Source organism: Scophthalmus maximus, chromosome 20 (genome assembly GCF_022379125.1).
Source record: "Scophthalmus maximus strain ysfricsl-2021 chromosome 20, ASM2237912v1, whole genome shotgun sequence".
Taxonomy (NCBI): domain Eukaryota; kingdom Metazoa; phylum Chordata; class Actinopteri; order Pleuronectiformes; family Scophthalmidae; genus Scophthalmus; species Scophthalmus maximus.
The window spans coordinates 2796252-2810384 of record NC_061534.1 but is presented as its reverse complement, the minus strand read 5'-3'; the positions used below and the strand labels follow the sequence as shown (position 1 = coordinate 2810384).

Genomic DNA, 14133 nt, shown 5'->3' with positions numbered 1-14133 from the left:
TGAAATCTATTGGAACTGTTTGGACAGTGTGCTCTGTCCAAACAGTTCCAATAGATTTCAATAGATCTGCCATGTCTGTACATTATTATGAATAAAGTAAAAAACAACTTTGAGCAGTTCCTCATCTGTCATGACATCACTTTTACTGCTTTACAATGTATGAATTACTTCTATTCTTTGAACCTCCCTGTGTTTTGTATTGCATTTGAACTTATGTATTCCTTTTTTTTAACTGATTTTTCTATTAACTTTAAAAAAATTAGATAAGTTACAAAAAAAACCAAACATTGTAGTTACTGTCTCTGCCAGTTTAAAGATAAAGCAAGTTAATGGAAATCAAAAGAGCAACACAGTGCGAATATTGGGTGAGATGACAAACTTGTTTGCTTTAAACATTTGCATTTGTCCAATATGTGCTTAACCATATTTCAGATAATCGTCTTAAGCCTGTAATGTCTCAAGACCTTCGGCTGTGGACACATCCTTGATATAAATGTACGCCACTTGGATTTCTTATACATCTGTCAGTCTGTTATAACGTCATCCACAAAATATTGCTTCAGACATTAAAATATAATAACAAACAATCTCTATGGTGATATCACCTGGAAACCATTGGCTTTAGGTGCATGTCTCAGGATTAAAATCTGGTGCCGACGTTCATGTTTCCATTCATGTTACCTCTGACCCTTGACATCATGCCAACATGTGATTTCGTTTACAATAAAACGCTTGCAAAACAAAACTTTTACACCGAGTCAACCTTTGGTTATGTCTTTTTTATTTTATTCAGCTGACACAAGTCTTTGGATGAGCTGACGAAGGGATCACGCAACACAGATGTCCAGCATGTCATTTTCTTTTTCTTCTTCTTTTTAAATGACAATTTGTACAACACAAGTAAACAATCATGATCAGTCTCAGCCAGCTAAGGCAATCATATGGAATGATGATATGACGAATCAAAAAAATACAAAAAAGGAAACATTTGAAAAATATACACCAGGCCAGAATTTGAAGACTATCGGCTAAAAACCTTAAACTTTTAATTCATCTGGTTGACGATAGGATTAATGAGATAGCAGTGGCAGAGCTTCCGTTTTGACGAGGCAGGTAGACTTTGCTGTTTCCTCTACTTCCCTGCAGACTGCACAACCAAACTACTTCACTCGCTGCTGAGCGGCTGTGGGACACAATCCTGATTCTGCTGAGAAGCTACGAGCCCTTGCTTCTTCCTTTTTTATCTTTCTCCGGACACAAGCACTTTGCAGATTAAGTGAAGCAGAAATTCAGGCCAACGGCAATTACTCAATGCTAAGTGGGTAGTAACGGGCACCAGGGGTCAAAGAAGCCACGCAGCTGTAACATGGGCTGCGTCTCTTGCACTTGCACTTTATACAGCCAATCTGATGCGTGATCTTTACAGTACAGTGAAAGAAATACAGTATTGTTCCGTGAGGAAACGGGTGGAACTGTTTGCTCTGGCTGCTCCAGTCTGAGAATAACGACAATAAGAGAGATTCTCCTTAAGGCACTTGAAAATTTCCATTGTTAAAGAATTTTATGGACCTTCATGGAAATGGGAGGAAAAAGGACCTCGAAGACCAGATTGAAATGTCATAGTGTTCCTTCAATTTTTTAGTCTGGCATTGGGTTCTTTTTATCGATTTATCGTTCTCTGTTGACATTCTGACTGGGTGATGAACGTCTAACACTCTCAGGTGTTCCAGGGATCTGTTTGTGATTGGCTTAATGCAGACGGTGGCAATTTTACTAGGATGCTGCTAATTTTATTTATTGTTTAAAACCAAAAGATGACCAATGGTAGAAACGATGGATCCTTGACAGGATAAGGCCGGCGTTGTCAAATTGTTTTCTTATTGACAGCAAATAAAATTAAAAGACCAAAACCAACAATGTGCAGGTCCAGCTGTGAATACCTTCTCACCTCCCCGACATGTCAGTGGAACCTTTTCCTCAAGACCATCTGTTCCGTCTTGAAAATGTAAAATCTTTAAAACTCTTGAATATTGTTTGGTTTCCTATAACAGCTGGGCACTGTGGTCTTTAGCAAACATCACAAACAGACCAAAGCCTTTGCTGCGGACTCATTTTGAGCTGCACCTCTCCACATGTCCAGTGCTCGACTCACTATAGTCGGTAGCAGGACGGTGTGGATGAGACTGGAAAGCAAAGTAGCTCCGTGGAACAGAGGAGTAATATGTTTCAGGCTTTTGTCTTCACAGGGAATACTTGATAAGAAAATCAAATCACTGTTGCTTTTGGTCCCGTTGTGGATTTATTCTCATCGTTTGTCTTGTGATAATGCTGAACTACAAAACTGACCAACATGCTGTGGGAACATCAGCTTAAGTGCCCATGTGTCTATATATATATATATATATATATCTATATATATCATTAAAGTATTATACCTGAGTTGTTAAAAGAACATACAATTATATGAAACTGTAAAAACGATAAACGCTGCTTTTTATTTTAAAGAAAATGAGGAATTGTATCAAGTATGTATGAGATAAAAAAGACTGGCCCCCTTTTTTTTTTATTGTTCTTAGAATTAAATAAAATTTGGGTCTTTCAAATAAAACTTGATTTGCAACTTGAGAAAGTTTCTAAAGTAGTGGATGTCCAGTGAGAGAATCACTGGCCAATGGGACGACAGTAAAGTAGCTGTGTCCCCATCCGGAACACATTGTTCGGGGCAGCCTGACTTTTTTTCTATACACAATGGGCAGGCTATAACAGAAGCCCTGAATACATCACAAAAGGCAAACACGTATAAAGGTTAAAAAAAACAACATAGGTTTTTTAAATTATTCAATGCAAGTTAAATGTCTCTGTAAACAAAATGGACTTCTCCGTAAAAAGAAAAGGCCGGGGGCCCCGCGCGCCCTCTCAAATTCATTAATATGGAGTCACTCAACTTGAGAGATCAAATCCCCGAATACAAGAGGAAAAGGACGAGGAGTCCTTCGACGTTGGGAGGATACAGTGTGTGTTCCAGTTGCTCCTCTCGGTGTCCGTGTTTTTCGAACCGTGGTCCGGTGCGTGTGTCCCGGACCTGTGGGACCCCCCTGTGGGACCCCTCTGGGGGCGGCGCAGCGTTTTCCAGCAGCTCTAGCTGAAACACACGGGTCCGACTGTGAAGCCGAACGGGAACGTGAGGTTTCCACCGGCCATCAGCGCCAAGTCTCTCAGGGGGAGCAGCTGCAGGTCCTCGAACTCGAACACGGACTCACGGGCAACGGACACCGCCTCCTCTCCGGGCTGGAATCAGAACACACGCGTTTCACATGTGACAGTGATATTTAAGTATATTTCATTTCTTGTTTTCTATCAATTAGAGCTGCAACTAACGATTACTTCAATTATCTATTTCTTCTTCTTGTATTTAATCAATTGCTTGGTCTATGCAATGGTAAAAAAAAAACCAACATATTTCTGGGGATGTCAGAGATAATGATGCCTTCGAGCTCAAGCCATCACCAGAGCACAAAAGCCGTATTTCGGAACTTTTATTCCCTGGAACTTTTCTCAAGGAACCAAAAGGTTCCTGCAGACCTACCACACAGTCTTTGACTGCTCCGAGGTAACTCTGCCTCCTGCTGTCGGTGAGGAACTTGATGTCCGTGTCCGTCTGGCCCAGTCTGTGTCCCGGGTGGCAGGAGTACGTCACGTTCTGCGCGGCGGTGCTGCTGTGCAGCCTCAGAAAACGCATCTGCACCACGTTAGCACCTGGATAGTAGAACTGGAGAGAGAAGAATGATTTTAATACATGATCAATAATGTTAACAAGTATGGAAAATGAATAAGAAAAGCACAATTACTCCAACTGTGATGGACAAAGTTACAAAGTGTTGCAGCTACGGAGATATTGTGAGAAAAACAGAAATAAAAGAGAGAAATTTTGAAATCTTGTTGGACAGGAACAATAAAAGACAAATTATGCTAATGTGGGTCCATTCCTTCTGGATGTGAACACATCCCTTGCCGACATACTGCCCATAAAAACCATAAAAAAAGATTTCTACTGCCCCCAAATGTCCAATAACATTTTATTAGCAATTTATTTTTGAACGAATATGATTATCAACTTGTAACTGCTGGATATTACGGTGAATGTTTACTCTGGGAGCGACCCGGGACGCAGAGGGGTCCACCCACCTGGAAGCCCTGCTCCAGCCTGCTGAGCCACACGAAAGATCCTTCCTCGGAAAACTCCTTCATCCAAGTTTTCATGGGCAGCTGCAGGCGGAGGGGAAAAGGAAAAGAGAGCAATTCCATCTGAATCCTGCGAGTCCCGCGGTGAGATGTGAGATACTTGTGAAGGTCTATTATGCTCCGCAGGGTGATTAGCATTGCGTAAATTGGAAACCTTAGTATCAGATGCTGAGGCGTCCACTTCCCCCCATGACCAATTCATGTTGTTCTTTTGACGGGCGAGTCAGTGTTTAATGTAGCATCGACTTTGGGAAAGTTAACGTTAGTCGTGGGCCCAGAGGTGAAATGTCCTGCATCCCGCCTTTTCTCCGGCCGCCGTCGTCCTACCTGAGAGTCCCGAGGATGAAGGCAGGTCTGCGTCGATGCGGATGAGAAGCTGCAGTAGGCCAGCAGAGCATCGGCCGAGCTGCCCTGGTTGGGATCGATGTAATACATTCCTGCAGAGAGAGGGTTGGTGGGAGCTCAGTGAGATCGGAATGGACCGAAGTAACGCTCTGCACACGGAGAGGAAGACGGGGATCAGTACTGGAATCGCAGACACTCCGACATACAAGGCCGCACTACAGGAAGATTAAAGGTTCAGTGTGTGTGGGACTTATTGGCGTCTTAGCAGTGAAGTTATATTGAATATTGCAACCAACTGAAACCTCCTCGCCTCAACCTGCCCTTCGAAGCATGTGAGAGAACCTACAGTGGCAGGGCAGTGCTCAGAACTCCAAGTACCTCAGTGTTGTCCAAAGCACAGAATCTAAGCGTGGATTAGTGTTTTATCATGGTCTCTGTAGTGTAACTGACCGCTGCTGTACTCTGGGTGACAGAGCCTGAGCTCCAGACAGGTGGTGGCGGGACGCTCCTTGCTGCCGTCAGGAGGATCCACCAGCAGCCGGAGGTCCTGCTGCAGAGACTCCAGCAGAGTCTGGAGCAGGAAGTAGTTGGGCCTATCGGACACGTACATCAGGTCCTGGACACGGAAAGAGAATTACGAAACCATGAGTGTGTCACGAAAAAAGGTCTAGTGTGATTTTGACTTGAATAGAAAACAGCAATAAACCCAAAAAACAACATCATGTTCAAAGATTATTTTCCTCTAAACCAAATGATTTGAATCCCACATTAAACAAAATACTTGACTTGGACACTGAAGATATGAAATCTTGCCTTGAGTTGACTCAAGGTCAAGTTGAGAGACTGTCCTGAAGGTCCAGGAACGCCCGGAGGACCCTGAAACACCAAATTAAAATTATATTTAAAACATTTTATCTATCACAGATGTTATAAAACAGTCTGAAAAAAGCTGTAAACTGCCAAAAACAAATATTCATTTAGTGCGTAGTGTTTTATTTTCTCTATTTTTGCTTATACAGGTTTAACACCTGTCAAGCTATAGTTACACAAAAGTATGCTCACTAAGTTTATCTCATATTTCACCCTACCTAGTGCATTGTATTTGTGTGTATTCTTTACAGTACCATAATATGCTTTAAACTTTGATTCAGAGTTTTATCCTGTGTTGTGTGACTGTGTTTAAACTCACCGGGAGGCCCTTCCTGCCAGGCTGACCAGGAGAACCTTGGTATCCTTTAAAACCCTGCAGATGAGCGCCACATTGTGATTGGTCACCGTTCTGCTCAGTAATGTCACAGCATCAACTATCAATCTACACTGATATGGCAAATGGAGATTCCTGCAGAAATCCAATTACATTCTAACACCAGTGAGAAAAGCTGTACGATTGAATGTGCTTTGAAAGTAAACCCGACTGGATGTGAGAGGTGAAGTTTGAAGTGGTGATTTCCTACCTTAAATCCAAACAGACCCTGCAACGGAGGAGAGGAAAAGGGCATTAGCATGATTTTTCCCACTGGGAAGAACATATATCCACAAAGAGCTTCCGAGTCCTTTTTATCTTCTGCATGACGAACCCATCAGCAGTGTATTCATGTGCTGCTGAACTGTGGAAAATTAATATTCAAAATGTATTTCTATGAAGGAAAGGCAAAATACATGTGTTTAACTGAGTGAATTAAAAACTTACAGGCAGCCCTGGCGTCCCTGGCGTCCCCCTCAGACCGGGAAAACCAATACTCCCCTTAACAAAACAGAGAAGTGGAGATCATAGTTGAACCATACGTTAGACTTCTAGTCTCAAACACACAAGGGTGAAACTAACACGACAAACTGCAAACTTTATTTTGATGTACCTGCTCTCCCTTATGGCCTTCTGGACCTGGCAACCCAACAGGGCCGCGAATCCCCTGCAACAAAAAAAGAGAGGTATATTCTCATGCACTTTTTTCCCTTGAGACTTGCTTGTCCAAATGTTCCAAGTCACCCAAATCTCTCAATCTCAGTTTGTTGTTATCGCGACCATGTGCCTACATGGGCCTGTACAGTCAAGCGTTCTCTCTTACTACCTGGCAAATCCTCATTGGTTTATTTTATTCTGGGTCAATTAGGAGCCATACACCCGGGCGCAGTGACCTTCTCGTCCGCTGTTAAACTAGCCAAAGTGGATTTAAAACAGAGCCCCTTCAGTTTATCTCCTTTAACATTTAACCCCTCGACGGCTCCCACCTTCGTGCCATCGCCTCCAGGTGGTCCAGGCAGCCCCATGTCTCCTTTCTCACCCTGGGGACACAATTACAGCTGCTTAAACATTTTTGTGAGGTGATGAAAGCGAACTGAACGCGGCAGGTAAAAGAAGCCGAAACCATCATAGCCGCGTGAAAACTTCAGGTTTAGTTGTTTGTTATTACCTCGAAGAGGTTGTAAAGACCGGAACACTGCTTTGGAAAGTATTTTTTCATGTCATTTATTGGTTACGATACTTTAGCTGATGTCAGGTTTGACAGGAACCTTGTTCTGCTCTGATTGGTCGATTTGAACATTTCCGTGGTGCTCTCTTTGACTCTATCTTATATAATCTTAACTCTTTATTTTGTTTTACTACTTTTACTTGGTGTGGACAGGTGGGTGGATATATGTATGAATGCATGTACATGCATATGTATGTATATACTGTGTATATATATATTTAATTTACTGTATTTTGTTGGTTCTCATAAATTTTACTTGAAATGTATATTCCTTATTTTATTCCAAAATTTAAAAAAAGCTGGATTAATATTCACATCCAATGTTTCTTCATTTACAATCTCGATATCTTGAAAGAGAAAAGGTACATTACGTCTATATTTGAAGCCATTTTCAGTTTAGACAGTGTAAATGGAAGGAATACAAAAACGCACTGAACCGAAGAGAAACATCTCATTATTTTTGCACAAGAAAAAAAACCACGACTTGTTTACCTCCTTTCCCTTTTCACCGTGATCCCCCGACTCTCCCCGTAACCCGGGGATTCCCTTAGTGATAAAAACAGAAGACATATCAGATCACTGACTGATAAAATTGCACTCTGTCTCCAAATCGCTGCAGAGAGGACAGACTGTGGGTCGATTTGTTCAGAGATGAACGGACGATAAGTGAAGAAATAAATTGACTTACTATGAGACCCGGCCACCCGGGAACACCTTCCAGGCCTCTCTTTCCCTGTTCGCCCTGAACGAGAATAAAAGAACCACAATCTACAGTTTGACTCATACATCATAACGTACCGACGTGTACACAAGGCTTCCTGCTTCCTTATGTCCCACCTTTGGTCCTCTGTCGCCCCTGGTCCCCCTGGCTCCAGCCTTCCCCCGTTTCCCCTGGGAACCAGTTTGTCATGTTTTTCAATGAGGCAACCGAGAGCACGCACACGTACGACACAACCTATTCACAACCTAATATTTTATGTATGAGTCGGTTTGTGCAGTGACTGTCAGAACGGCTGTATCGGCCATTTTTCTCTTTTATTATCCCATACGCACACGCCGCCGTGTATCTGAATGAAAATCCCTGTTTTCAACACTAAACAATTTCTCACCTCCACAGAGTTACAATAGATAATGATAATAGAATTTAAAACAGAGATAATGACTTAACGGATTCATCAAATTAATATTTACAACTGCATTTCATCTGCAAAAAATCTTCACAACACCGAAGCGGAGGGGTCTTACCCTCCTGCCGACGTGACCCGTCTTCCCCGGTGAACCATTCGTGCCATCGTCCCCCTGTAGGTGTAAAACAAATCTCACTAAATTTCAAATGCTTGCAGGAGTTGGGCTCAACTTTATATCTCTGAAGTAAAGATATTATGGCAATATGCTTATTTTCCTAGCAAGTTGATTGGTGAGATGAGAAGATTGATGCCACTGTCATGTCCCAAGAATAAATATGGAGCTTCTCTGGTTAGTTCAGCTTAGCGTTATGTCTGGAATCAGCAGGGAAACACTTCACCTTCTCGCCATTCATGCCGTTCTTCCCCTCGGGTCCTGGTCGTCCCTGCGCTCCCTGCAAACAATTTTTTTTCTCATTTTGCTGTTAACGTACTGTACAAACACATCTGTTCTATGATTTTTTTTAATAATACAGCAGCTGCTGGGGGGGGGGACGACATGTGATTTCATCATGTGCAGTGTGTTTTCTGTGCTGTACTTACCGGAGCCCCCGTGGGACCTGGGAGCCCCTGGGGTCCCATCTCTCCAGGAGGCCCCTGAAAAAGAAATTGGAAAAAGTCAGAGTTGTTAAGGGATAGAAAGAAAATCTTCAGCAGTAATTGACATCAGACAGTGTTGATGATGCTTATTATGATTATTATTGGGTCAGTTTTCACCTCGAAGCCCGGGAGAGCTGGAGGACCTTGGATTCCGGGCAGACCGTCCTCACCCTGCACAGGTAATCAATATCATCGAGCTAGATTTATGGATATCTGCACAGTACATTTCTTAAGGTCATATTCATAATGGTCATTATAGAATAGGTGCATGAACGCCACACTAACCTGTTCCCCTGTCGGACCTGGGGCTCCTGGCTCTCCCTTCTCTCCATGTGGCCCCGGTTCCCCTTTATGTCCCTGGTCTCCCTGAGGTCCGAATTGTCCCACTGGACCCTGCCATGGAAACAGCATAAAAATGCTTTAGTTATTAAGAGTTATTAAGCTTTTTTTGGTTTTCTTTTGGGCTTAAAATCAGATTTTACTTGAGGGTAAATTAAACCTTGTTCAGTAAAATATCAGACATCAAATACTACTAATACTAATACATTTAATTGTACTTCCTCAGCCGTTAGTTAATTGCTTACATATATTTTAATTTAGCAACAACGGACAAAAAGTAATTTGTTTCTCCTTCTGGTTGGTAATTTACATTTTAATGTGACCAAGAGAAGAAAACAAGCTCAAACTTTCTAATGTTTGTTTCACTGCTGAGAATTATTTTGGTTGTTAGAGGATAATTAAATATCACAGCTATATTTCTCTCTTAATCACTTACAGGTTTCGTCACCCCATTAATACTTCATTTATAATGTTCGCTGAGACGGAACAAAGGGATAATCATGCTTTAAATAAATAGTTGTCTCCATTAGCGGCACTCCAGGAACAGAACTGGGGACAAAACTACATAATCTGCCAATATGTGAGGATAAATCATCTAGATCAATCAAGATGTTGAAGGACACCTACAGGTGGCCCCAGCCTCCCTGCGTCGCCTCTGATGCCACGTGCTCCAATTATTCCCTAAAAACAAGACAAAGAGAGAGAGAAATTAATGGATATCCGCACACTTACTCTCATACAGTGTTGTTCAAAATGTTAAATGGCATCAGAGTTTACCTGAGGGCCTCCCGACCCGGGAGCTCCAGTAATTCCTAAGGGCCCAGACTCCCCCTGGAGAGAAGATTGAAAATCATTTATGTTTCTGCTTCAACAGTTACTCTAGTTTTATTGATTAAAAAACCTTAAAATTGTATGCATTGATAATCAGATATGATGTAGTGCAAATGCAAAGACAGCTTATGATGTACAGTATACGATATAGTGCATAATAATAACATTAAATCTGTATCAGTAATCCAAATCGTGACTTTGATGATGAGTCATTCATGTGATCAGTTCAATATCAATAAAAGTCAATCTACAATATTAGCAACGAGCGACATGTTAATTTCTCTGTCCTGTTTTGTCGTGTAGTTATGACAGCGGACTGTTTTATTACCTTCTGTCCCTGAAGTCCGTCTGGTCCCGCTGATCCACGAAGGCCTGTGAGTCCCTGACATGACACAAACACACATTGGTTTGAACATGTGAAGAAGAACAATTCAGACAAAACATATCTGACAGATGGATCAATAAATATCAATCACAGCAGAGAACCGATCAGTGAAGGTTCATTTAAAGTCCACTCACCTGTAACCCCACCAGACCTGCAGGTCCCACTTTACCCATCAGCCCCGGTTCCCCCTGGTCAACAGAACCAATGTGACATTAGTTAATATTTAACTGATTTTTTCTCCTGAAGCCTTCAGGGGCTAAAAACAAACCTGTCGCTATTTCAATTCTATCAATTCTTAATTAAATTCCTATAGATGTTACTTTACAAAGTCACTATAGAAAATACTTGTACATTTATAATCTTTCTATTAATTTCTATTATAACACGTAAAACATATCTTCATTACTTAATCTCTTTCAGAAACACTTAAAACCACAATTTTTTGCAACCGCCTTATCTTGTCTTGTTCAAAATATAATCCTAACTTCCAAAATCTTGATAGTTTTGAGTATGTTGATTATCTTTTTTAATGCTCACCATTAGTCCAATGTGGCCCTTCTCTCCCTTCGGCCCCCTGTCTCCGTTTGCTCCGAGGGCTCCCCAGGGGCCCTCTCGACCTGACAAACCCAGAGGCCCCACCTCCCCCTGTTGAGAGCAACAAGAGTCTGATCACAAACTGCAAACATCACCGACAGAGTCAAACTAACACATGTAATAACTTTACATCAATCATTCACCGTCAACAAACTGATGTAAAGACGTTTACCTTCTCTCCATCGGGACCTGGACCTCCAGCTTCACCAGGAAGGCCGACGTCACCCTGCAGAAGAAGTTTGTCTCGTTACTGCATCACGTCGTATAATATAATATAATACAATAAAACTTTATTAATCCCGAAGGCAATTACATTTAGGGCAAGAAAAAAAAAACAAAGCCCGGACACAAAGTTGCACTGACAAACATCCACAACATAAAAGAGCTGTTTAGCTGCATTGAGCTAATTATTGGTTAATTAAACAGTCCATATGGCAGATTATGGCAATTTAGAGTTTTAGCTTTTTCATTAATTGTATGTTGGCAGCAACTGAAGCTGCATTTGATCAGTTTGACTTCTTTTTGCTCATATTTGTATTGTTTTTACAAAATAAAATCCATTTTCATCAATGAAGAATTTCACCGTGCGCCAACACAGTCTTCTACATATAATGGGGAACTGAAAAATTGTGTAGAGAAAAACAATGGGTTCTTCTAAAAGCCATTCCACTCTCTTCTATCTTTCCCACTGGATTCCATGAATGTTTTGTCGATGGTACCACAAAGTTATTAGAAACCAGCGGCGTCGTGTTTTGTTTCCAGATGGGATACGTTCATCCTTCATGCAGCTGTGTGAACACGGGCCTATCAAAGACATCACCAGTTCCCTGCTGATTCGCTCTACAGTCAACCTCTGACAACCCTCAAAGGAAAGCGAGTTAAGCGTCGCCACCAACGCATCGTCGGGAAAATGTAATTTCACAGTTTATGCAGCCGTGATGGTGGTTTTCACTTTTTTTTTCTTCAAAGCATTTCATGACGCGCCCGAACCATTTTTGACACATTATAGAAATGACAACAGACAGACAACACGAAACAAACACATCTGTTCACCACAACACTGTTGTGTTATTAAAGTGAACATGGTGGAGGTGATGGGGTTCTCATGACCTCCTCTGTCATTTATGAGACATCCACTCCACATGTGTGTGTGTGTGTGTGTGTGTCAACATCTGTAGATCGTATAAAGTGGACGTTTAGTAGAAAACAGCAGATAAATGCACCGACCTCTTTACCCACGAGTCCAGCTGGTCCCTGGAGGCCCTTTGGGCCCTCAAGTCCTCGCTCGCCTGGGGGCCCCGGAGGAGCAGGCTTCCCACAAGGGCCCGAGTCGCCCTGTCAAACACGACGACGGCAGAAGAGAAGAAATCAGACGATAATTGACTGCAGTTCTTCAAACCTGAGGCCGTCGACGGTTCCACAATCTTAAATCAAAGTCAACTTGGCTTCGTGTTTTCATGAGACTAATACACTTTGACTGCTGCAATCACTGACCTGGTCTCCTTTCCGTCCCGGGGAGCCCTCGGTGCCTGTTTGGCCAGGGAGACCCTGATGAGTAAAGAGTCAAAACAATTATAAGCTGACAATAAATAATTTCTGGCTATTTTATAATAAGTACATGTAAATGAACACTGGTGATATTTGATCCAGAAACCAACATGTTACAGAATGTAACTAAATGGTGATGGGGACTTTTCCAATTTTTGTGAATCAAATTTTTCTTTTTTCAAGTTCATTTTCAAATATGTATTTTTAATTCATTATTTACTTATAAAGTCATTAACATAGTTCTCGTGAGTTACAATTGGACTGTTTTGTGTAGTTCTTCTAAAGATGTTATTGAGGAATTCATTTTTATGATGTATTTAATAATGACAAATTTTATTGCACAATTAGTTATTATTGATTAAAATGGTCCAACATACATAACAATGTTGTGTCTCTGTTTTCATCTATCATTTCTTTACAGTATGTTGTTTTATTTTTTCAACGTTGCTGTTTTATGAACCACAAATAACTTGCTTTGTTCTTGTTTTATCATTTTCTCCACCAACCTGTTCTCCATCTTGTCCCGTGGGGCCGGCATCACCAGGTGAACCAGGTAAACCCTGGAGATTATTAGATTATCAGTTCAGCGACGGAACATAAATTAAGGTTACACAGACTAAATCTAATAAAACATTCATACGACATGATTCTTACATGAACTGTAGTTTACCTTGTGTCCTCTTTTCCCTGCGGCTCCTAGCAGCCCATCATCGCCACTTGGCCCCTGAAGACATTCGACATGCTGATGAACAACTTGTACATTTTTCACGTGTGTCGTTTTTATAATGTGACGGGACCAATCAGACGTCAAGACAATTTAAATGAATATATAAAGGGATGTTCATCTTTCCAGACTACTGCACAAGCGGCATTAAGAAAGACAGCAGTCGGCGGTTGGTACCCACTCACTGGGATTCCTGCTGACCCCTGTGGCCCCTGAGGTCCTGGGGGCCCGATGCTTCCCCTGGGTCCAGGTTTTCCATTTGCCCCATTGGCACCTGGAACACCTGGGGGGCCCTACAGAGATCAGAGAACAGCTGTCAGAGCAGAGATCAATCTTATAGCGTTGGTGACAAAATAATCAAATCTGATCTCATTTTTGAAAAAAAGACATTTCGGATTCTCCAAAGTAAAAGTCTCACACGCTGATTTAATCTGTAATCTGTTGCACATTTGATGATTCGCTGTGTCATTGCTATGAAGTTTATCAACAACATTTGGTTATTTGCGATTCATTTCAGTTAAACTAGAATTTTTCAAAGAGGCAAATGATGGATTAGAGAAATCAGAGTGAGCAAACTAAATACAGCCGTGCACATCCTCTCTTTTTACAATGAGACAAATGATCAAACTAAACAACAACAACAACAACAACAACTGTGTGACCTTTATCTAAAGTGCAACTTGAATGCAAACACAAAGTCTGATTTCCCTTCAAGAAAATTCAGACAAAATAAAAACACTTTGATGAGCAACTTTCTCAGCTTCCCCCAAGAGCTGTAACTCACTTCTGGGCCCTGAATCCCTTTGTGTCCTTCATCTCCAGGTCGGCCCTGTGAGGAGCAACAGAAGTTCCACTTAAGTTTGGATTAGG

General features: G+C 41.7%; 1 protein-coding gene across 2 annotated transcripts in view; it reads right to left on the bottom strand.

Annotated features, from left to right (window-relative positions):
• Positions 1-765: 765 nt before the first annotated feature.
• The window catches only part of si:ch211-196i2.1 (collagen alpha-1(I) chain), a 69932-nt gene continuing 56564 nt past the window's right edge, over positions 766-14133 (bottom strand). For both annotated transcript variants that reach the window (XM_035608200.2, XM_047329586.1), the window contains 31 exons: positions 14048-14092; positions 13449-13556; positions 13210-13263; positions 13046-13099; positions 12486-12539; positions 12219-12326; positions 11164-11217; positions 10935-11042; positions 10532-10585; positions 10341-10394; positions 9959-10012; positions 9809-9862; positions 9128-9235; positions 8960-9013; positions 8786-8839; positions 8584-8637; positions 8304-8357; positions 7896-7949; positions 7747-7800; positions 7551-7604; positions 6817-6870; positions 6444-6497; positions 6278-6331; positions 6042-6059; positions 5777-5830; positions 5401-5463; positions 5038-5203; positions 4570-4679; positions 4186-4266; positions 3587-3769; positions 766-3288 (listed from right to left, as the gene is read on the bottom strand). In XM_035608200.2, coding sequence (XP_035464093.2) covers positions 3139-3288; positions 3587-3769; positions 4186-4266; positions 4570-4679; positions 5038-5203; positions 5401-5463; positions 5777-5830; positions 6042-6059; positions 6278-6331; positions 6444-6497; positions 6817-6870; positions 7551-7604; positions 7747-7800; positions 7896-7949; positions 8304-8357; positions 8584-8637; positions 8786-8839; positions 8960-9013; positions 9128-9235; positions 9809-9862; positions 9959-10012; positions 10341-10394; positions 10532-10585; positions 10935-11042; positions 11164-11217; positions 12219-12326; positions 12486-12539; positions 13046-13099; positions 13210-13263; positions 13449-13556; positions 14048-14092 — 2274 coding nt within the window. In that variant the 3' untranslated portion in view covers positions 766-3138. The remainder of the gene's footprint in view (positions 3289-3586; positions 3770-4185; positions 4267-4569; positions 4680-5037; positions 5204-5400; positions 5464-5776; positions 5831-6041; positions 6060-6277; positions 6332-6443; positions 6498-6816; positions 6871-7550; positions 7605-7746; positions 7801-7895; positions 7950-8303; positions 8358-8583; positions 8638-8785; positions 8840-8959; positions 9014-9127; positions 9236-9808; positions 9863-9958; positions 10013-10340; positions 10395-10531; positions 10586-10934; positions 11043-11163; positions 11218-12218; positions 12327-12485; positions 12540-13045; positions 13100-13209; positions 13264-13448; positions 13557-14047; positions 14093-14133) is intronic.